Source organism: Caretta caretta, chromosome 8, assembly GCF_965140235.1.
Source record: "Caretta caretta isolate rCarCar2 chromosome 8, rCarCar1.hap1, whole genome shotgun sequence".
NCBI classification, from domain to species: domain Eukaryota; kingdom Metazoa; phylum Chordata; order Testudines; family Cheloniidae; genus Caretta; species Caretta caretta.
In genome coordinates this window covers 51,081,735-51,103,896 of record NC_134213.1, presented here as the reverse complement: position 1 = coordinate 51,103,896, position 22,162 = coordinate 51,081,735, and the positions used below count along the sequence as shown (strand labels likewise).

General features: G+C 44.8%; 1 protein-coding gene across 3 annotated transcripts in view; it reads right to left on the bottom strand.

Annotated features, from left to right (window-relative positions):
* Window positions 1–2,208: 2,208 nt before the first annotated feature.
* Window positions 2,209–22,162, bottom strand: part of PAPPA2 (pappalysin 2) — a 173,482-nt gene continuing 153,528 nt past the window's right edge. For 2 of the 3 annotated variants that reach the window (XM_048861671.2, XM_075131478.1), the window contains 3 exons: window positions 10,223–10,321; window positions 7,727–7,797; window positions 2,209–7,393 (listed from right to left, as the gene is read on the bottom strand). In XM_048861671.2, the coding sequence (XP_048717628.1) occupies window positions 7,297–7,393; window positions 7,727–7,797; window positions 10,223–10,321 (267 nt within the window). In that variant the 3' untranslated portion in view covers window positions 2,209–7,296. Of the gene's footprint in view, window positions 7,394–7,693; window positions 7,798–10,222; window positions 10,322–22,162 lie in introns of all 3 variants that reach the window. The other variant, XM_048861669.2, reaches the window with a different exon arrangement.

Below are 22,162 nucleotides of genomic sequence, written 5' to 3'. Positions count from 1 at the left end.
TAAACTGCAGAAGCAAACAAACTGCAAAAAGCTTTGCAGGATACCATTCTGCACCATGTTGTTTACCTCTGCCCATCACAGATCTACACGACATGGGTCTTTGTGGCTGTCTCATTCACACCAGTGCGCTCATCATAGCTAGCACTGGGGCAGTTGAATTTGGGGTAGCCACGGTGGGGGATTTTAGGCAAAATTCACCAGTGTAAGAAAGGCCAATGGGACCAGTTAGTCCTGGTTGTGACAATAGTGTTTTTATAATGCATACCCCACTCTGCCAGCAATTTTACTCATTTTATCCATACCAATGAACAGCAGGACAGAAGTTTCCTGTGGCATTAGTAGCTGTGCAGTGGTATCTGCCATATGTTTGCCAGAACTCTCAGCCACTTCCTAGAATCCCCCTGATGACAAAATGAAATGCAAGGAAAGGTGGATACTGCAGGCAAAGACCAAGAGTCCAGTTTATATGAGTATCAAACCCAAGGCCATTATGAACATGTGACCATTTCAGAGGACAATTAGTTACCAAAGGGCCAACACCACCTCTTCACATATTACAAAGAATGGACTCTAGGAACAGCCTACAAGAGGAGAAGAAGCTATACTAGATTTCTGTGCTCATCCATGTGAAGCTGCCATTATTAGACAAGAAGTTAACAGTGATTATTTATTTCCCCAGTCAAAGGAGAACGCTAGTTATAAAACCTGGGCCAGATCGTCAATGTAGCTCCATTGACTCAAAGAGAGGTATATCAATATAGAGCAGCTGAGGAGCTCTCCCCATTAAGATAAGCAGCATTTTCAGAGAGGCAAAAAATCAGCAATTACTTAACTAATAATGTGCCTGGGGGTGCAGCTATGCTCTAAATACTGATCACCACTATTTAGAAAGACAGATAGTACTGATGATCTCCAACACCACTTTGCTAGAGCTAAGGAAAACCTTTGTTTTGAGGATGTGATAAAATGCAGTGCATAAAGTGCTGCAAGATCTTTAAGGCTCAGCTGGGTTTGATGAACACTTATCTAGCTCTGTGAACAGCATCCACTGCCCCTCCATAGCTCTAGTCAGTGGAAAAGAGGTTCAGGGCTAAATGGAAATGTAAGATAGATGGTTTTTGCAGCTCATCCAAACTCATCTCTAAATTAGTGTCTCTGGGCAACTCTAATATGTCTTTGGTTCCCAGCATCTCTGGATTCAGATGCATTCTCTTCCAAGGATGTAACAACCCAAGTGCTGACCACAGCAATAATTGAAAATAGTCACAGTTCAAGATCATGGTCCTTTCTCCCCACCTTTATGATAGAGTAGTCAAAAATGCTCAGATGATGGAGCAAACTGAATGCTCGTCCAGCTCGCTCCACTGTCTGAACCTTGTCATACCTCCTTTTGGCAGGGACAGGTCTGAGACAAAATCCTGGATCTGGAACCCGCCCCAGGCTAGAACGTTGGAAAGGTTTGGATTGGGGCCATCTGCACTTTTTAGAAAGCAAATTTTGAATCATTCACTGGAACCTCTGAATGATCTTCTATTGTTCCTGGAGTAAAGGAGTGAGAGGCGGTGTTTTTAAATAATAATCCTAATTAAGAAAAGAATCATAGAGAGACATGGGATCATTCAGGCTATATTGATGTGCATTTGCTGCCTTTTGCTATTAAAGTGAGCTAAGACAGCCAATTTTCTTCTGATCTCATACCAGTTTGTAATTTCATTGACTTCAGTGGCGCTACTTCTGATTTACACCAGGGTATGCGAAAGAAGAACCAGGACCAGGATCTATAAGGTGGATGATGATGCCCAAACCACTCATACAAGGGTGGCCAGACAGGTGCCGCTGTGGATACTGACTTATAAGCAATGCTATGCCAGGGACAGACAAGACAGCAACCAAACATGATGGCCTTCTGAGAAGTCTCTCTGGGATCTTCTTTATAATCAGCCAAACTAAACGCCTGGAGCTTGGGGAGAGGGTCGAACCCTGGCTCTTGGTCCAGATTTTGTGGCTTGAGCCCATCTCTGCTCCATGGCATAAGAAATTAAAACCACCACCACCACCATACACAACACAGAGCCAGGAGCCTTTCCCCCACCTCTTAGAGTACACATAGAGAGGCGTGTCCCTGCAGGATCAGGCTGGGTACCCCATTCCTAGCTGGCAATGTTGAATCTTCAGATTACATGCAGTGATGAGGAGGAGGAAGAGGCAGAAGATGAGAAGATTATTTATTTCCATAGATTTTTATAAAAAATAATTATCAAATACAAAAAAACAAAAATAGCAGCAGTCTCAGTTGTGAATGAAACCCTAAGGCAACAAAACGCTCAGTGTTACTACAGAAGAATGAGATTCTTGTTACATAAAAGCTATTGATTCACGAGAAGCAAACTCTCTATTGGAATTCCCATCAGCTCTGTCCTCAGCTGCTCTCACCCTGGTATTCCACACAGCTTTCCCACCCCATGGCATCCCCTTTTGCCAGAATACTCTTCTCTGTGCCTACTGTGTAACGTTAGCTAGCATCTGCCCACAGCATGCATCTGACAAACACTCCCATCAGCAGTGGGACCCGGGGCTAGTCCATAAGGCAAAGCTTTTCAAACCCGAGAGCCTAAAATTCCCCACCTACATTGGTGGCCTGGTTTTCAGAGGCACCTGCAGCTCCTATTGAAGTCAGGCTGGGAAGGGCAGAGGCAGTAGGATGCAGATATTTGAAATTCTCCCATCTCCCCACTGAGTGTCACCCTTACTCCACACATCCTGAGCAGCATTTCTGCAGTCCCCAGCCTGCACACAGGGCCACTCCAGCTGCCCTCAGAGCCTATCATCAGCTACGTCTCTGTTTGGGCAGCACTAGGTCCTGAATGCTGCTTAGCAGCTTCAAACCTGGGGGACATTACTGACCTCTGGTGAGTTCAGTTAACCAAGGTTTTGCTGTCCTGAAAATCTCACAGCAGAGCCTGTTCCCAAGAGATTCCCAGCTAAATGCTACAGAACAAAGAGGTTATGATAGGCATCCCCTTCTCTGGGTGTTCATCCAAACCCGTGATGCCAAAATTCATTCATCACTACAGATTAGTGCTGATTCAAAAACAACAATACCCTGCTAAACTCTGCTCTCAGTGACCCCAGGGCAAGTGCTGCTGAAGCAAGTGGAATTGTGCCACGGTAACTGGGCCTACAGCATTCTAGCTGCAATGACCCCTTTGTTGGCATGTCACTGCCCCTGTGGCAAGGATCTGAACTTGGTTTCTGGTCTCACTGCAGTGTTTCCTGCTAGAATTGGGGCCTTGCATAATCACAATGCATGAACCAAAGGGACGTGGCAGCTTGAACGCTGAGGAAACATGCAAGCAGCCTCATATGGCGCTCTGCCATCAAACCAGAAGGGTGCAGAATGCATGTCCTGCACAACCTTCACGAGTTTGGGTTCTCATTCTGAGCCAGACTCAGCCTTGGTGCGAGCAGCAGTCATTCCATTGACATCAGTGGAGTTCTGTTCACTTACACCAGGGCTGCATCTACCCCTCGCTCTTCTTGCAGCTTGTTTTGAAGAGGGGACTTGACACTGAGCCGTTGTCAAAGAGGAAGCTTCTTATCAGAGGATTCCCCACTTTTTAGCCCCTTCCCCTTATTCTAAAGGCATCAGACATCTAGAAGAATGCATGGGCCCATCAGCACAGCTCCTTATATGGCTGTTGAGTAGGGCTGCTTGGAAAAAAATTCTTTCCTTGCAAAATTTCAACTTTCCAGCAAAAATTCAAAAATCTAAAATTGTTGGCTAAAAACCAGAAAAATTATGATTCAGAAATACCATTGTGGTGCCTCATGGGAATTGTAGTTCAGGGGCCTCATGCCCCCACATTCTTCTATGGGCTCAGCTCCTGGTCTTCACGGCAGAGGATGTGAGGGGGATTCCCACACCTGAGCCATTCTTTTTAAGTGACACATCTGAGGATCTGTCCCAGGTTGAGGTGTCAGTAGAGGAGGTTTTGGAACAAACTAATAAATTAAACAGTAATAAGTCACCAGGACCAGATGGTATTCACCAAGAGTTCTGAAGGAGCTCAAATATGAAATTGCAGAACTGCTAACTATGATATGTAACCTATCATTTAAATCAGCTTCTCTACCAGACGACTGGAGCATAGTTAATGTGACGCCAATTTTTAAAAATGGCTCCAGAGACGAACCTGGCAATTCCAGGCCAGTAAGTCTAACTTCAGTACTAAGCAAATTGGTTGAAACTATAGCAAAGAACAGAATTATCAGACACAGATGAACATGATTTGTTGGGGAAGAGTCAAGATGGCTTTTGTAAAAGGAAATAATGCCTCACCAATATATTAGAATTCTTTGGTTGGGGTGGGGGGGGTGGTGTCAACAAACGTTGACAAGGGTGATCCAGTGGATATAGCGTCCTTAGGGGGATGGAACAGATTTGATATGAGGACAAAATTAAAAAGTCAAGGGCTGCTCAGCTTGGAAAAGAGACAACTAAGGGGGGATATGATAGAGGTCTATAAAATCATGAATGGTATGGAGAAAATTAATAAGGAAGTGTTATTTACCCCTTCACATAACACAAGAACCAGTGTTTACCCAATGAAATAAATAGGCAGCATGTTTAAAACAAACAAAAGGAAGTACTTCTTCACACAAAGCACAGTCAACCTATGGAACTCGTTGCCAGGGGATGTTGTGAAGGCCAATAGTATAAGAGGGTTCAAAAAAGAACTAGATAAGTTGATGGAGGATAGGTCCACCAATGACTATTAGCCAAGATGGTCAGCGATGCAATCCCATGCTGTGGGTGTCCTAAGCCTCTGACTGCTAGAAGCTGGGACTGGACGGCAGGGGATGGATCACTCAATAATTGTCCTGTTCTGTTCATTCCCTCTGAAGCATCTGGCATTGGCCACTGTCAGAAGACAGGATACTGGGCTAGATAGACATTGGTCTGACCCAGTATGGCCGTTCTTATGTTCTAACCTCCTTCTCCTATGATGCACTACAATCTGCCCTCTTGCTGAGCCACTGTGGTATATCCGAAGAGTCCCTCACCACAGTGCATCATGGGATATGTAGTCCAGCTGGGGGCCTGGCCATGGAGAAGAATGGGGGCATGAGGCACCATAACAGGATTTCCAAATCAAAATTTTTCAGATTTTGGCTGAAAACTGCAAACTTTTTGGTTTTCAGGTGTTTAGTCAAAATTTTCCACAGAAAGCAGACCCTTTCTGTGAAATATTCTGCTTAGTTAAAACCTCAATTTTTCATCAAATAAGCAATTTCAACAGAAACGTTTTGAGAAGCCCTACTGTTGAGTGAAGTGACACACTGACTCGCCTTCCACCTATCCCCTGGAGCTGCGCATGGATTCTGCCGCTCCCAGCTCAGGGAAGGGAGAGAGACCAAGACATGGGACTTGATGTAGGGTCCCACACAGTAGAGCAGGGGGGTTTACCCTTAAGGACCCCTTTTGACAGGCCTGACAAACAGACCAGCAAGAGCCAAAAATCACAGAAACTGCATGCTGGCCTTTGAAATTCCCTGGTCTCCCTACTGAGTCACTCTCCCTCCAGATGCTCCTCAGCCGGAGGAGAGGAGCGTTTCCACATTGAAATGGGCCTGGTCAAGACTGGCTTCACAGCTTGCTCCATTCCTCCAACCTTCCACTGTCAAAGGAAAATCTCTGGCTGGATCTTTCCTCAGCCCTAATCCAACAGCAGAGAGACCTTGAGACAGTCACATTTTCTCTCCCTACTCCTCTTTCCCCATCTTTCTATCCCCTTTCTCTCCTCCCCTCAACCCCTCTTTTCCATTTCTCTTCAATTACCTGCCTCCCTCCCTCTGCAAAGTGATTCCAAAAATCTGTTATGAATTAAAAGGGGGTTCATCGAAACCCCAGATCTGAAAAATCTCAAACACTGGGGGAAATTCACAGCTGGCTCTAAGTCCCAAGTCTGGCATCTGTCTCCCATGAGCTGATTCCAACCCACTTATGTGAACTTCCAGGAAGACTGGTTCTGGATCCAAACGTTGTTGGTTGGGATCATACTTCATTAGAAACTCATGTGAATTATTTCACTGGTGACCTACGGAAGGGAGAGGTCAGGCTAAGAGATCTCTTGATATTTTACGGTATAAGCTAAGGGCAATGAAGATCAGAAAAATGAACCCCAAAGGAAAAAAAAAGGAAAAGACACAAAAATTCTCCTGGGAAGTGGTTTAAGCTAATGCAGCATCTCCCAAGTGTCCTCTGAGAAGTTGCCAATACCATGTTTGTATCATGGAGATCCCATGACCAGAGAGGAGGTTTTAAGGAAAATGGCCCTTATCTTTATGGATGGGACGTTCTTGGTTGTCTGGCTCTTACACTTTCCTTTCCAACCCAGGTCACCAACAACTGAAGGGGGAGAAAGATAATGTGAACAAAGGAGTGACTAGGATGATAACACAGTCTGAGACAGCTCATTCGAGAGTATTCTAGAATAATGGCCCTTAGTAGAGTATTCTGGAATAACAAGCCATACTAGAAAATTCTGGAGTAATGGACCATATGAGAGTATTCTAGAACACTGGAACATACTAGAGTATTCTGGCATAATGAACCACCCTAGAAAATTCTGTAGTAATAGGCCATAGTGAAGTATTCTCAAGTGATAGCACTATAGTATTCAAGATTAACCATCATGTAGTAACACTATAGTAAGCTGTAGTGTTTGGTAGAGCTATTCAAGAGTACTGTCATATATTCTGAAGGATAACCATATCTCAAATACTTTCTTAGGGCCAAATTCTGAATGAAGCTGAGCACATTCAAATCCCATTGAAGTCCCTGGGATTTGTAGGTGCTCAATACTTCTTAGCATTTGCCCCTAATTTTGGGTTACTGGCAAGGCATCTGCTATTAGAATTAAAGGCCCTGCTTGGTGTCGCTCTGTTTCCTTCTCCCTCCCAGCAAATTATGGGAAGTTCACTTCTTTACCAACCTCCAACCACTTTTTCCAACAGTTGTACTTCACAGCAGCATGGGTGTTACAAAGGGTATTCTTTCTCAGCTTAATAAACAGCAAAAAAAATATAATATATATATATAAATATATATATATATATAAAATTATGTTTAAATATTTGCAGAGAGATCACAACTGCCTCAACCTTGCTAAATGAAGCCTATACAGTAGAGGAAGTAAGAAGTGAGGAAATTCAGAGCAAACACAGACACTCGTAGGTGGCAAACCATTGATACAGTAACATAAAGTGTCCATGGCAGCTTCTCATCTGTTGGCTCTAGGGCCTGATCCAAAGCTGGCTGAAGTCAATGGAAAGACTCCTCCTTGCTGAGTTCACTGGGCTTTGGCTCAGATCCTGGATCTCGCTTTTGGTTCTGAAAGGGGGTGATAGAAGGGTAGGAAGTGTAACTATGTGTTGAGCAGATTTGTCTTCCCGCTCTCAATCCACCATCTTCTCACTTGTTTCCCCACCTCTCCTCATCATGCACATCCCTCCTTTCACACGATGCCTCAGAATGCTGGGTGCCTGTGCCCAATTTCATGCAGAGATCATCCTTATTTTGATTCTGACCCCTTCCCATCTCCTCCTCCCAATTCTCCTCTTTCCTCTCCCAAGCCGCCTTTTACTCTCCCACCGGCCCCGGTTGTTTCACATTTATTCCTCTGTTGCTCGCCTCGCCCACAGAAGCCGCTCGTGGTGTCATTACTGATTCTCTTCGGCTGCTGGGTCCCGGCAGGTGCACTCATCTTGGTCACAGTCAGCAGCAAATGGGATCACCTGAGGGGAAGGAAAGAAGCAAATGGGTTTGCAGAGTCGCTCACTGGAAAAGGGATCTCAAACCTCATTACAATGAGCCCCTCTGAGGATCAAGAGGGTAGAATACAAGGACCAATCACTTTTTAATTGGTTCCAATAACTAGGGCTAACCTAGGGCTTTCACTGTAGTCAACTGGGGTCTTTCCATGACTCATTGAGAGTTGGGTCAGGAATGAAGTTAGGCACGACTGGTCACCCAGATAGCCAGTACAGGAGCCAGCCAAGGTCAGTATGGTTCTTCTTATGTATCACACTAGCACCCAAATGGCTCAATCAGGTTTTGGGCCACATTATACTGGATGCAGCCCATATCTTAAGACATGTTCCATGCCCTTCAGGGGTTGAATGGTGGAGAGTGGGGAGAAGTAGAGGTACTTCTCCAAACTCTACCCACAAAATAAGCTCCTACCATCTGAGAGGCCACAGTGCATGTGTTCATGACCATGCCTGGCATCTGAGTTAACAACCACAGCGTCGAATGAGGCAGGTGCCCCCTCAGTGCTATTGTTTCATGCTGTGTGCAACCTCAGGCAGATGTTTGCATTGGGTTCATGTTGTCAAGGTATATTTTGCAATCATAACAGCTACAGACCATCTTTTTTAAATGAAAGCCGAGAGGTTGAGAACACAGAGGCAGCTTGGGAGAAGTGCTGGTTAGAACTGTTAAAATTGGTATTTTCTGCAAATTTAATGGTATTTTTTCAATTTTTGGGGTGGAATTTTCTCAATTTTTGACAAAAAACTGAAAATTGGGGAGGATTGATTTAAAAAAAAAAAGGAGAGAGATTTTTTTTTTTAGCTAAAACAAAAGATTTCCAGGAAAAAAGTTGGGGTGGTGGTGTGTGTGAGGGGTAGGGTTAGATCTATGAAGTGATTTGCACTTAGGGGGTCTCTGGACTGACCTGCACCCCCTGCTCTAACCGCACTGAATCCTCCAGCTCTGCCAATGCCCATATATCCCGATTTGCAGCACCCTCTCCTATTCCAGTCCTTGACCTCCCCCAACCAAGTAAGCTTGTTTTGCTATGTGGCTTAATTGGTAGCAGCAAGACTCCCAGTGTTGCTGCATGCAGCAGTTTGCTATTGGGATCTTCCTGAGCTGGGCTGTAGTAACACTATAGCAGGGGGTACCACAGGCAAGGGAGTTGACAGATGAGGGTCTAGGAAGCCATTCTTCCTCCTGGAGATCTTCATACAAACCAAACTCGGAGCCGGGAATTCTTTGTTATTTAGAGACGTGTTGGGTTCTTTCAATCTGATCTGATGAAAGGTCTGTGCCAGTCATTTTGTATTTGAGCCTAACGTCTCACTCTCCTCCATTTCTGATCATATGAACAAAGCAGGTGGGTGGGTTTTTGTGCTCATGTGAAAAGCTAGTGGGGCTCTGAGGAGATGGAACGAGTCGTTCTTTTCAGTGGTTTGATTTGACTGCTTTTCGGAGGATTCACAATGGAGCTAGGTAACTGCTACCTCCCCCCTACCGACCCCTGCCCTCCACCACATCACCTCTCTCCATCTCCAAGATGCCAACATTATTAGGATCACCAGAGTTTCACTCAGTCCTATCCCTACAATGTACCACCACAATTCTGTAAAATCGCCAAGTGAAATTGTAGGTGCTCTACTCTAGTTATTTTAGCACAACACCCATTTCCTGTCATCCAGCTTACACATTAGCAGTTGATTTTCATTTTTTTAATATGTGATGAAAGGACAAATGATTTGAGATCCATAATAAAGGGAAGGAAGAAAAGAACCAGACCCACATATTTTTGGAATGAGAAAGTAACTGTGCCCTAAGGTTTGTTTTATTCTTGGATGTCTTTTGGAAGGAAACATTGTGAAACCAGGGTGTGATGGCAGGGGTAGTAAAGAAGGGAGCTAGGGATGGGAGAAAAAGAAGGGCCAGCTTGATTCACAAATCAAAAGAGGCAACTGCTAAATTACCCACAGGCACAGCTTTCTAAGGTGGAATACAAAGGCCAAGTCCAGCATGACTGACTGAAAGAAAGAAACTGGGAGGGATGACAAAATCACTGCATCACTGAGACGCTGAGTCACGCAACACAGTAATGCCAAATCTTACTGTAGTAACTTGATGCTGTCTGAGTGACGAATTTCCTGAAGGAAAAAGAGTCCCATGGATGTCTCTGAGAGTTGGATTGAGCATTTAGTCCCACTGGCCCTGACCCCAAGCCCATTTAGGTCAATTACTGACCCCAGTAGGTTTTGGATCAAGCTCCTTGAGGTATGCTTTCCACTTGCATGGGTATCACCCTGCAGGCTCTGTTCCAAGGTACAGCGAAGCCTGTAACCATTGGCTGCCTTGAGTTCTTATTTTTAACTCAGCCCATTCCCCTCTGCCTCCTGTGGGAAGCTCACTTACCTTCCTAGAGGACAGTGTGGAGGAGCAGCAGTCACCCCCATCGTACTGGCAATACGCCCGGTTATTGATGGTGTCACACCAGCCATCTGCTTGGAAAGGCTAGAGAGAGAAATGAGTAACTGCTGAGTGGAGACTGGCTAGAATGCTTCATGAATGGAAAACTCCTCCCAAGACCCGCGACCTCAACAAAGCCCTCATGCATCACCATCACTGTCTACGGCCCAACCCTGCCACACTTCCCCACAGCTTTGACAGTGAAAGTGTCCCCAGAAGAGCAGTCTATCAGCTGGCCAGTGTGGGGCTCAGTTTTGAAGGTGGTGTAAGCCATGGCTTGAGGAGCAATTCTGTACAGCCATGAAAAGTGAGGGAAGTGTGTAAGAAGACCACATACTGCTAGAGAAGGTCCCAAACCAAACACCCTGAAATTCAGGGAAGTTCAAATCCAGAGGTGATAGCCAGCTCTAGCTCTACAATGGACCAAACCAAACCTCAGAATCAAATGCCTCTGAACTTTGGGTGAGTTCAGAACCAGTTCCGAGCTACGTGGGCCTGCTCTTCCACTAAGTTACTCCAGTTCAATGCAGCTCCACTGAAGTCAATGTCACAGTGCAATCAGGGCCCTAGACTGACTGCATACTGGACTGACTCCAAAATCTCCCCAGCCCAGACTTTGAGAAAACTTGGCTTCACATCTGAGCTTCGTGGCTTACGCTGTACAGCTAAGTATGAGAGAGGCTGTGTAGTTTCAGCCTATTGATCACACAGTCAGAGCTCAGTACAGAAAATGGTTCATCTGCCTGGGACTAAGAAAAAGGGCAGGCAAATCCATCCAAGATGCTATAGCTTAGCTCCCAAGTATCCGTAGGAGCACTGGGTAGAGTCACACAGCACAGACCCTGATGATAACCTTATCCAGAGTGCAAAATGCTCCCACCTCTGTGCCAGCCCCACGGCATCTCTGCTGCACAGGAAAAGGGACACGGCCAGGGCCCCAACCTCATCACAACCCTCCTTTGGGGAATCTATCACCATCTTCCACATTAAACTCCTCCAGTTCCTGCCAGATGGGAGCACAAGAACCACAGTCATGCTTGGCCAGTGCACCAAGGGGAGACGAGGTTCTTGTGCCATTTTGCTTCATTTTCCTGCATGCCCACAGGGGGCAAGGCAAAATTCAGCCCCTGATTTGTGACTGTGATTCACTGCAGAGGACCCCAGCCTCATGATGACTAGAGAGAGGCGCTGGAAAACTCCCCTGCACATCCGCCTTTACCTTCAGCCAAAACTCAGCCTTTACACAACAATTTTGTAAAACTTTCTCATTGTTGTGTGTCCTTACAAGAGCTGGGCCAATACTGCAAAACAAGTGTCCAGGAACATTTGCTGGAATTGCTAAACAAATTCACTCCAACCCCCCTTTTGTGTTCATGTTCTGGGAATATTCAAGGCTTTGGGTGGGATTTGCAGAAGAACCTGAGTGATTTAGGAGCACAAGTCCCATTGTTGTTGTGCTCCTAAGTTACCTAAGTGCCTTGGAAAACACCTCTCTTGTCCTACAGTGAGATTTTTTTCCACTGGTGTAGTTAGACTGATGTAGCTACATTGCTACAAACCCCTAGTACAAATGCACTGCATGGATGTAAAAAGTGGCTGGCACTGGTGTAGGTTACCCCAGTAGCCACACAGGTACAGGTCACTTTTTACAATAATGCAGCATGTATTCATCTTGGGTTAGCATTGGTGCACCTCTATCAGTGTAGCTAAAAAAAATCCCCAGACCAGATAAGCCTCTAGTGAATAAACTTAACTCACAGACAAAAGGGAATTTCAGATTGCACAACTACCCAACAGGGTAGCTCTCTGACTGCAAAGCTTACACTTAAACACACAAGTCAAAATTTGCACCATTGCTGGTTAGTTACAGGAGTCATATAATCATGGAAGAGAAATACCCAGTCAGGGATGAGAAACAAGGACATGTGACTTGTGTAACTGAACACCATTGCATGAATTTGAAGTATTTGCAATGAACTGTTCAGGAACAAGCTGCAACTGAGAACTATTTACCAGAGAAATTCATGAATAAACTCAAGTAACACATAAATGTGATGTCACACTCTAGTCATAACAGAAAGGAGGCAGCATTCATTGAATAAATTATTAGGAATTAAATATTCACCTGGCTCTAGTCTCCATGCTATTGGGTACTGACCTGCACCAAAAGCCCCTGGAAAGATTATTCCCATCAGGAGTGGGACATATTAGAAATACAGCCAGAAATCCTGATCTTGTCAGATTACCAGTTCCATTTTGCAGAGCAAAGTGGATTTGACGGCCCAAATGGACATCCAGCCTTTTGAGCATTGATCTGAACCAAACTTCCAAACCTCCGAGGTTCACCCCCCATTAGCAGAACCCTCCCCATCTAGCCAAGGCACGCGTTACTGAGAATGAGCAGTAAAACACAATGGCATTATCCCCACAACAGTGGAAGCCAAAACGCAGAACCAGGCACCACAAGTGCCGCAGCTCTCCTGATGCGGAAGCAATGCTGACAGAGGTAACTGTTGTGTATTGTGGACACAGCACAAATTACTGACGTGCATAGACTTGGAACCGTGAGGGCTAACTGACTGTGTATTGTATTAGATGAAAAACATAGTAACCCACTATATAATAGCGGATTCAACATAAGCAACTGCTTAAGAAGCTATATCTGCAAATTCACGTAAACAGATTCAACACTCTGCTCAAAACATTCCCTACATCACCTCTATCCTGCTCCCTGAAATGAAATGAGCACATCAACTTCAGAAGTACTTGGGGGTGTGGGGGGGGGGGCGGGGGAGAACAAGGTCCAGTTACAAATCAAGGCTTTCAGGTGGCTTGCGTTTTCTTTCTGGATAGCATCTGCGAACATTTTGAGCACTCCCTTGAGGAAGCAGTGTGTTTCCAGCAATGTCTGACTCAGATGTTCCCTTGGACGACGCTGGTCATTCAGCGCAGCTGCTTTTAGGCATAATGTTATTGGTGGTTGTGTCAAACTGGGGCACCGATGTTGGAACAACTGGCAGTTCTCCAAATTTTGCCTCTTTTGTCAGCCACGGAATCACACCCAAATCTCGCAACTGGTCAGTGTGGTGGCACCAAAACATATTGGGTGCCACTTGTACGATGTAGGACAAAGGACCTGTTTGTGCACTAACAATTGCTGCAAGCCATGTACTGTGTCCCCGATAATAACGCGCCAGAACAGTTTGACCCACTTGTAGCTGACGGGGTGCACTGGTCCTTCACCATCGCTTGACTTATTAGATGATTTCTAACTTGTAGATGTAGCTCTGGCGTTAATAAGTCCAAAAGGTGACTTGAGATTTTGGCCAATAAACAGCATTACAGGTGTTTGGTTCGTTGTGGTACGTTCTGTGTTTCGATATGCTAGCAAGAAGCATGACAGCTTTGGTTGTAATGACCACTTATCTGCCATGGATTGCAGGGTTTGCTTAAAAGTTTGTACTAACCTTTCAACAAAGCCATTTATGTCTGGGTGATATGGTTTTTCTTCATGTCTCGCTGAAACTCTTCTGAACTAAACTGAGGACCGTTGTCACTCACAGCTTGCTCTGGCAGTCCAGTTCTTGCAAAGAAACTTGGAAGTTTTTCTCCTGTTTGTACAGCTGTGGTGGTTTTCATGAAACAAAAAACAAAACAAAAAAACAACTTCTGGCCATTTGGAATGGGCATCCACCACTATTAGATACATCATTCCTAAAAATGTTTCTGCACAATCAATATGTAGAAATGGCCAGAGAGCTGATGGCCATTCCCAGGGGTGTAATGGCGCTGGTTTAGGCATGCACTATTCATGTTGGCATCACGAACATTCCCTGAGCGAGCTGCTGTATTCGTTGGTCAATGCCTGGCCACCATACAAAACTTCTGGTGAGTCCCTTCATTTTTACTAGCCCTACATGTCCTGTATGGAGCTCTTCTAATATTTTTGCACATAGTTTACTAGGTATGACAACACGAATTCCGCATATGACATTCCCTTGATTTATGGTAAGGTCACCTTTGTGTGTGTAAAAGGGCGCCAGATTAGGGATATCAGTCTATTTCCGGCTTCATAAACCTCAGCTGGTGTGGGATTCCTCCTGGTCTCTTGCTTGATCAAACTACAAGTCGCAGAAACTCCTTCCCTCAGATGTAGGATTGCTACTAGGGATTGGTGGTCCGTGACAAGGGTGAATTTTCTCCTATATAGATACTGGATGAATTTCTTCACACCCCATACCAGACTTAAAGCCTCCTTGTCTATTTGTGCATAGTTAGGTTCTGCCATTGTGAGCGATCTTGAAGCAAATGCTATGGGTATCTCACTGATGCCTGGCATTCTGAGCCATATAATTACTCCAATTCCACATGGGGAAGCGTCACATGCTAACTTAATAGGCAAGGATGGGTTAAAGTGCACTGTCTGATGTGACCAATTGTTTTGCTTCCAGGATAATGTTTTGACACTCAGCTGACCAAACCCACTTTTGACCAGTCTGCAGTAACCAGTTCAGTGGATGCAATATGGTTGCTGGGTTTGGTGCAAATCGGCTATAGTAGTTGATAAATCCCAGAAATGATCTAAGATGTGACACATCCTTTGGCGGTGGAGCTTTAATCTTCTCCTGAGATTTATGTAGGCCCTGCACATCAATAATGTGCCCATAATAAGCCATTGAGTCCTTGAAAAATTCACATTTTATGCAATTAGCTCATAACCCATATTCTCCTAGACATTTTAATACCCTTTTCAGGGTTTCCAGATGTTCATCATCACTTCCACCGGTCACAGTAATGTCATCCAAATAACATTGTGTTCTCAGGACACCTTGCAAAACTTGGTCCATTGCCCGTTGCCATATAGCAGGAACTAAAGCAATACCAAACACTAGCCAGTTATGCTGGTACAGACCCTTTTGTGTGCTGATTGTGAGGTATGCCTTAGACTCTTCCTCAACTTCCATCTGTATGTAGGACTGTGACAAATCGGTTTTGCTGAATTGTTGTCCCCCTGCCAGTGTAGCAAAAATATCGAGGCGGGGGTATTTTTCAACTTTCAGCACAAGGTTTATGGTGTTCTTAAACACTCCACACACCCTTTCTGCACCATTTTTTTTTTTACAGTTGGAATGATAGGAATTCCCCACTCACTCCTGGCCACTTCTGAAAGTATGCCCTCCCTTTCCAGACGTTCCAATTCAGCGTCTACCTTCGAGCGGATACCGTAAGGGACAGGTTGAGCTTTGTGAAACTTGGGCTGTGCTTTCTCCTGTAGGATTATTTCAGCCTTCATGTGTTTTAGAGTTCCTATGCCCTCCTTGAATATTCCCAAGGCCTATTCAGTATCCCTTCCAGCTGCTGTTCGGCTGTTTTAGTGGAGTCTGCTGAAAGTGACTGCAGCATCTTTACAGATATCCACTCCAGAGGATCCTTACATAACCATTCATGACTCCACAAGGCCAGCCCCCCTTTCTCAACGACATATAAGGTCTAATAACAATAAGCAGTGTTTATACTCCACAGTCACATGCATCACTCCAATTGGCACTGAATTTCCTTCTGTATAACTTTTTAGTAACATTGGTGTCTTCCTCAGTTTGTATTTTTAAAAGTTTTCTCATCTTCTGAATGTGAGATAACAGACACTGCAGAGATGGTGTCCTTTTCCATTTTAAGTGTTTTTCCCTGCCACCTGGGGTGTCAACCAGATTGCTGCCTTGTCATTTTTGCTCACACTATATATACTGAGGCTGGCTACTCCACTCTCCCAGTATGTATCACTACTGCCTCTGTCTACAGAATGTACATTGATATTCCTTTTTCTATACGCTGTGTTAGTCTCTTCCTTATTTCTCTTAGTGTGACAAACTGCGTGGCTATGACTTTTTTTTATTACAGCTTCTGCAGTAGGCAGTCTATAAATTGGCAGTCAGAAGGAGCATGGAACCTTTTTTCCACATTGATGATATGTCTGTCTGCTGAGTGGACTGGTTCTTGCCTTGGGTTACAGATAGTTTATGCTTTCCAACTTCTGTTTGAAGGTTGATATGCAATTCTGTTGCATCCCTTGCAAAAGTTTTCATTGCTACTCCAATTTCTACTGCGTGTTTAGAGGTAAGATTTTCTACAGTTCAGAGCCTCTTCTGTATGCTTTCATTAAGCAGTCCACACACAATTCTGTCTCTTAGGGCCTTGTTAAGCCACAGTGTTCTGATAATTTTTTTAACTCTGTTGCAAAGAGGAAATAGATTAATCTTCAAGCTGATTCTGTTTATGAAACCTGAACCATTCTCCTATACTCAGGGACTTGGATGACAAGTGCCCTTGAACTATTTGCACTCTCTCTTTAAAGGTTTTGCTGGATGGCTTCTCTGGGACATCAGACTGTGTACTAAACTCTATGTTTTTCCTCCCATTACACTCAGAAATGCTACTACATGTTTTTTCTGGGGGAATCTCATTTACTTCAAAATACTGCTCCAGCCTCTCTCTACATGTAGGCCAGCCCTTCATGGCATTGACGAAGGCCTCCGTTTTTCCGATATAGCTTGACATTTCAACTCGCTGCTGTTAGTTTATTTGTTCCGAGTATTGCCGATTGTAGCAGACTCCTCTTCCCCCACAGGGACTGCATGTTACATCACAGACTGTTTTGCTACTCTGATGCATAGCAGGTCCTTGAAATCCTCATTGTCAACTGTTGTGTATTGTGAACCTGGCACAAATTCCTGATTATAAACACAGACATGCACAGGCAGCTGAAGTCTTCATGGTGACTGACTCTGTATTGCATAGAGACAGATGAAAACATAGTAACCCCTACAGAACAGTGGATTCAACATAAGCAACTGCTTAAGAAACTATACCTGCAAAGTTACATAAATAGATTCAACATTCTGCCTAATACATTCCAATACATCATAATAACCATCAACCGCAACTGGGCCAAATGATAACAGCCCGCGTTGCCATCAGTGGTCTCCATCTGCCTATTTTTGTCCTCATGCCTTGATAGGAACAGAACCTGGGAATGGGCCTGTGATGGAGTCTACTCCCTACATTGGCCCCAAAAGAGTTGAATTAGGCCAGGTGGGCCCAATCAACCAATTAAGCTGCAAAGGGGGGGAGATTTAGGCTGTGAGGAGGGTGCTTATTAGAAGGAAGCACCCTGTGAGGGAATGGGCAGGGCTTCTATAAAGCCAGGTGGCTCTGTGTTTTCCCCTTCCGAGGGAGTCTCTCCACAAGCAATGACAGGCAGTCCTCATGCCCGCTGCTCTATGTCGTTCCCACAGTGACTCAGGCTGTCTTCCCATTCACTGCCCCAGCAGCACTGCTCTGCAGTGGCTGGTAGGGGAATCCAGCCTGCCCTCTGCTCTGGGTTCCAGTCCAGGACCCTATAGCAAGCAGTGATGGTCTCCATCTACACCAACCTTACTGCTGTCACCCCGGACTACTTCCTACTGTACTTCTGCAAGCTTTTGACTCTTCAGCCTTCCTAGTCAGACCCCTCTTTCTTAGGCCTACTAGATAAACCCCCTCTCAGGGGTTCCTAGTCCCCCCTCCCCGTTCCTTCTCAGGGACAGAGACTGCAGGAGCGGGAGGAAAACTGCATGTTGGAAGACCTGAAGGGGGCACTCAACTGGGTGGAGCTAATCCCCAGAAGGAGGAGTCACCCAGTGGTGAGTAGAGCACCATGTGACAGACCCAAAACAAACCAGACGTAATTTCGCCACAAAAGGGAGGATGAAGTGAGAGCTAGGACAGGTGGAAAAATCAATGGATCAGTGGACTAATGCCCCACTCCCATTATCAGTAGCACCTGCAGTGCCTAACCAAGCTCAGGGACCTAGCAGACAAACACAGAGTAAGAGCCAGCCCCTGCCTTCAAAAGCCTACACTCTACATACACCAGATAGATACAGGGTGGGAGAAAGGAGATATGTTACAGTTGAGAAATCAAAGCACAGAGAAGTTAAGTGACTGACCCAAGGTCACACAGTATCCGTGGCAGAGCTGGGAACTGAGCCCATCTCCCCGAGTCCCAGTCCAGCGCCTTAACCACACGTTCCATGCATTCTCTTGTTACATAGGCATGGTTGACAGCTTCGGGCTGGTATCACCCTGCACCCCAACTGCCTATTTAGATTTGCCCCTCCTCCTATCCCCTGACCCTACAGCATGGGACCCAAGAACAATAATAGCAACAACGTATATTTACCTAATACCTTTCATTCCTGGAAGCAAATCAATTTACCAAGTTTTCATACAGTGCATACACACCCATCACTGAAATGCAGACACCTCTGGGATAGAAGGCAAAAGCTGTTTAATAATTCTTAGCCCTTATACTGTGCTTCACAGTCCTCCATTTATCCCCTCAACATAGGGAAACTGAGGATGAGATATTGGGTGACTTGCTCAAGGCCACACAGCTGGTTGTTGTCAGAGTCAGGATTGGCAGTCAGGGCTCCTGAGCGTTAGGATCCATTGCCCGGGTTTAACAGTAATGCTACACAATTGTTTAGGGAAGGAAATGAAGAACACTGTATCCAGCTAAAACTGACGGGGGAATAGCCAGCCAGCCTGTAATTACCCAAACTGGAATATGAGCAGGCAGCAGGGTTTATACTCGTACACTTGTGAAAAGTTCCAAGGGGTCTTAACTGACTGTGCGTGAGGACATCAGTCCTCTGTCCCATTTGAGAAAGGTCACCATGTGCATTAGCACCATGCTTGGGCCCTGCCTCAGAGTGAAGAGTGCCATCTACTGCATCACCCTAGTGCAGCACCCAGGGAAGGGTGTAATGGGGGGGGGTCTGAATTTTTTTGCACGATTCCATGCTGTAGTTTTTCCTTCAACTCTGCTCCACATGTCATGAGTCACTGGAAAAACAAAAATCTATTTCTTATTTAGTTTCCATGTAATTATTGCAAAGAATTGCCTGTCTCAGATGCATGGGTCTCAATGATTTCCAGATCATTTCTCATGTGCAGTGTCTAGTTATGGTGGAAGGGGATGAAGAGGGGAGATTTTTTTCTTTCTCTGTATACCTACTAGAACTAATTGCTCCTTCCCTCCCCCACAAAAGTCCCCACCCTAAACAAATACAGGCTCCTATGGTAACATCTGTTGGGGAAACTTTGACAGCTCATGCTCAAAATTACATTGGAAAAACATACAAAAGGAAAATAAAAATGACTGATTGAACGGAAGGCTTGAAAGAGCTAGAAGCCCAGTTCTGTGACCTGTGATTCAGTGAGTGAAAGGTGTCCAAGCTCTGACCAGATACTGAAAATCCATTCTGTCCCTGTCTCGTTAATAAAACACAGTACCTTGGTCTTTACCATGAGATGCACAACCACAGTTCTCCTGCTGACTTGTGTTCATTAAGAGGCTTTTTGAAAGAGCAGATGTGCTAACCTCAGAGGTCTGGACCAAATTTCAAATCAACTCATTACATTCTTCCTACTTCCGACTGTAGTTTGACTGGAGAGGGTGGGCTGGCCCTCAGCTGGTGAAACCTAGATTAGCACCATTGACTTCTACAGGGCAATGCTGAGGTACACACGCTGAGCATCTGACCCACTATTCTTTTTCACATCCCATCCTAAAGCGTTGTCTAGCACAGCTGTTTGCAACCCCACAGCTGTTGTCTTTTGCCTCAGACGTGGCTGCACCTCAATGACCTTTACAGTCACTGGACACTGGACATCTTGTAAGATATTTGAATAGTCTTGAGAGCATATCAGTTCACAGGAGGTCAGGATGCAGTGTAACGTGTCTATCCCTCTATGGTATCCCATGACCCCCTTTGCCCTAGCATCTGAGCACCTCACAATCTTTAATGCACTTATCCTCACAACACCCCCATTAGGCAAGGCAGTGCAATTATCAAACTGAGGCAAAGAGAGACTAAGGGACTTGTCCAAGGCCACACAGGAAGTCTGTGGCACAGCAAGGAATCAAATTGAGGTCTCCCATGTACCAGACTAGTGTCTTAACTACTGACGATCTTTCCTACTTTCGGTCCTGATGCTGCATAATAAGGCGACTTTGCAATGTTGCAATATCAAAATGCATAAAATTGCATTGCAACATCAAGAAGCAACCGCAGGGTTACTTTGTCCTACAAAACAGCCACAAATCAATGCCTGACTTGATAGATGAGATGGGGTGGACGAGTTCTGTTACAACACAGACCTGAAGCAAATCAAGACAATTGGCCAAAGCTGGACCTGGAGTAAGTCGGTGTGACTCTTGTTAACTTTTATATGGAGATAAATTGAAGCTGGTTGTTTTTGCTTCTAAAGAGACTGCATCTGGTTTCAATCTTCATAAGTGAAAAGAGGAACAGAACTGTTTAGATCTGCAATGCATCGGCCCTTACACCTACACCAGTTATGATTGTGGGCCTCATTTTCCACTCATTCACACCTGTGCAAAGTGAGTGCAAAACCTCCTTGGCACTGGTGTAAATAGTCATGCAAATCAGGCGCTGACTATAGATGTAAAAAGGAAAATAAGGACAACCCAGGGAATTACAGACCAGTCAGCTTAACTTCTGTACCCGGAAAGATAATGGAGCAAATAAGCAATCAATTTGCAAACACCTAGAAGATAATAAGGTGTTAAGTAACAGTCAGCATGGATTTGTCAAAAACAAATCGTGTCAAACCAACCTGATAGCTTTCTTTGACAGGGTAACAAGCCTTGTGGATGGGAGGGAAGCGGTAGACATGGTATGTCTTGATTTTAGCAAAGCTTTTGATACTGTCCTGCATGACCTTCTCATAAATAAACTAGGGAAATGCAACCTAGATGGAGCTACATAAGATGGGTCCAAAACTGGTTGGAAAACATTCCCAAAGAGTAGTTATTAGTGGTTCACAGTCATGCTGGAAGGGCATAACGAGTGGGGTCCCACAGGGATCAGTTCTAGGTCCGGTTCTGTTGAAGATCTTCATCAATGATTTAGATAATGGCATACAGAGTACACTTACAAGTGCTTTGGAGGATAAGATTAAACTTCAAAATGATCTGGAAAAACTGGACAAATGGTCTGAAGTAAATAGGATGAAATTCAATAAGGAGAAATACAAAGTACTCCGTTTAGGAAGGCACAATCAGTTGCACACATCAAAATGGGAAATGACTGCCTAGGAAGGAGTACTGTGGAAAGGGATCTGAGGATCATAGTGGACCACAAGCTAAATATGAGTCAACAGTGTAACGTTGTTGCAAAAAAAGCGAACATCATTCTGGGATGTATTAGCAGGAGTGTTGTAAGCAAGACACGAGAAGTAATTCTTCTGATCTACTCTGCTCTTTTAGGTCTCAACTTGAATATTGTGTCCAGTTCTGGGCACCACATTTCAGGAAGGATGTGGACAAATTGAAGAGAGTCCAGAGAAGTGCAACAAAAATGATTAAAGGTCTAGAAAACATGACCTATGAGGGAAGATTGAAAACATTGGGTTTGTTTAGTCTGGAAAAGACAAGACTGAGAGGGGACATAACAGTTTTCAAGTATGTAAAAGGTTGTTACAAGAAGGAAGAAGAAAAATTGTTTTTCTTAACTGCTGAGGATAGGACAAGAAGCCATGGGCTTAAATTGCAGAAAGGGAGGTTTAGGTTGGCCATTAAGAAAAACTTCCTGTCAGGGTGGTTAAGCACTGGAATAAATTGTCTAGGGAGATTGTGGTATCTCCATCATTAGAGATTTATAAGAGCAGGTTAGACAAACACCTATCAGGAATGGTCTAGATAATTAGTCCTGCCTCTCGAGGTCCCTTCCAGTCCTATGATTCTGTGTGTGAAGATAGGAGGTTCCAGTACAGGGGTGGGCAAACTGCAGCTGTGGGCCGCATCCGGCCCACCAGCCATTT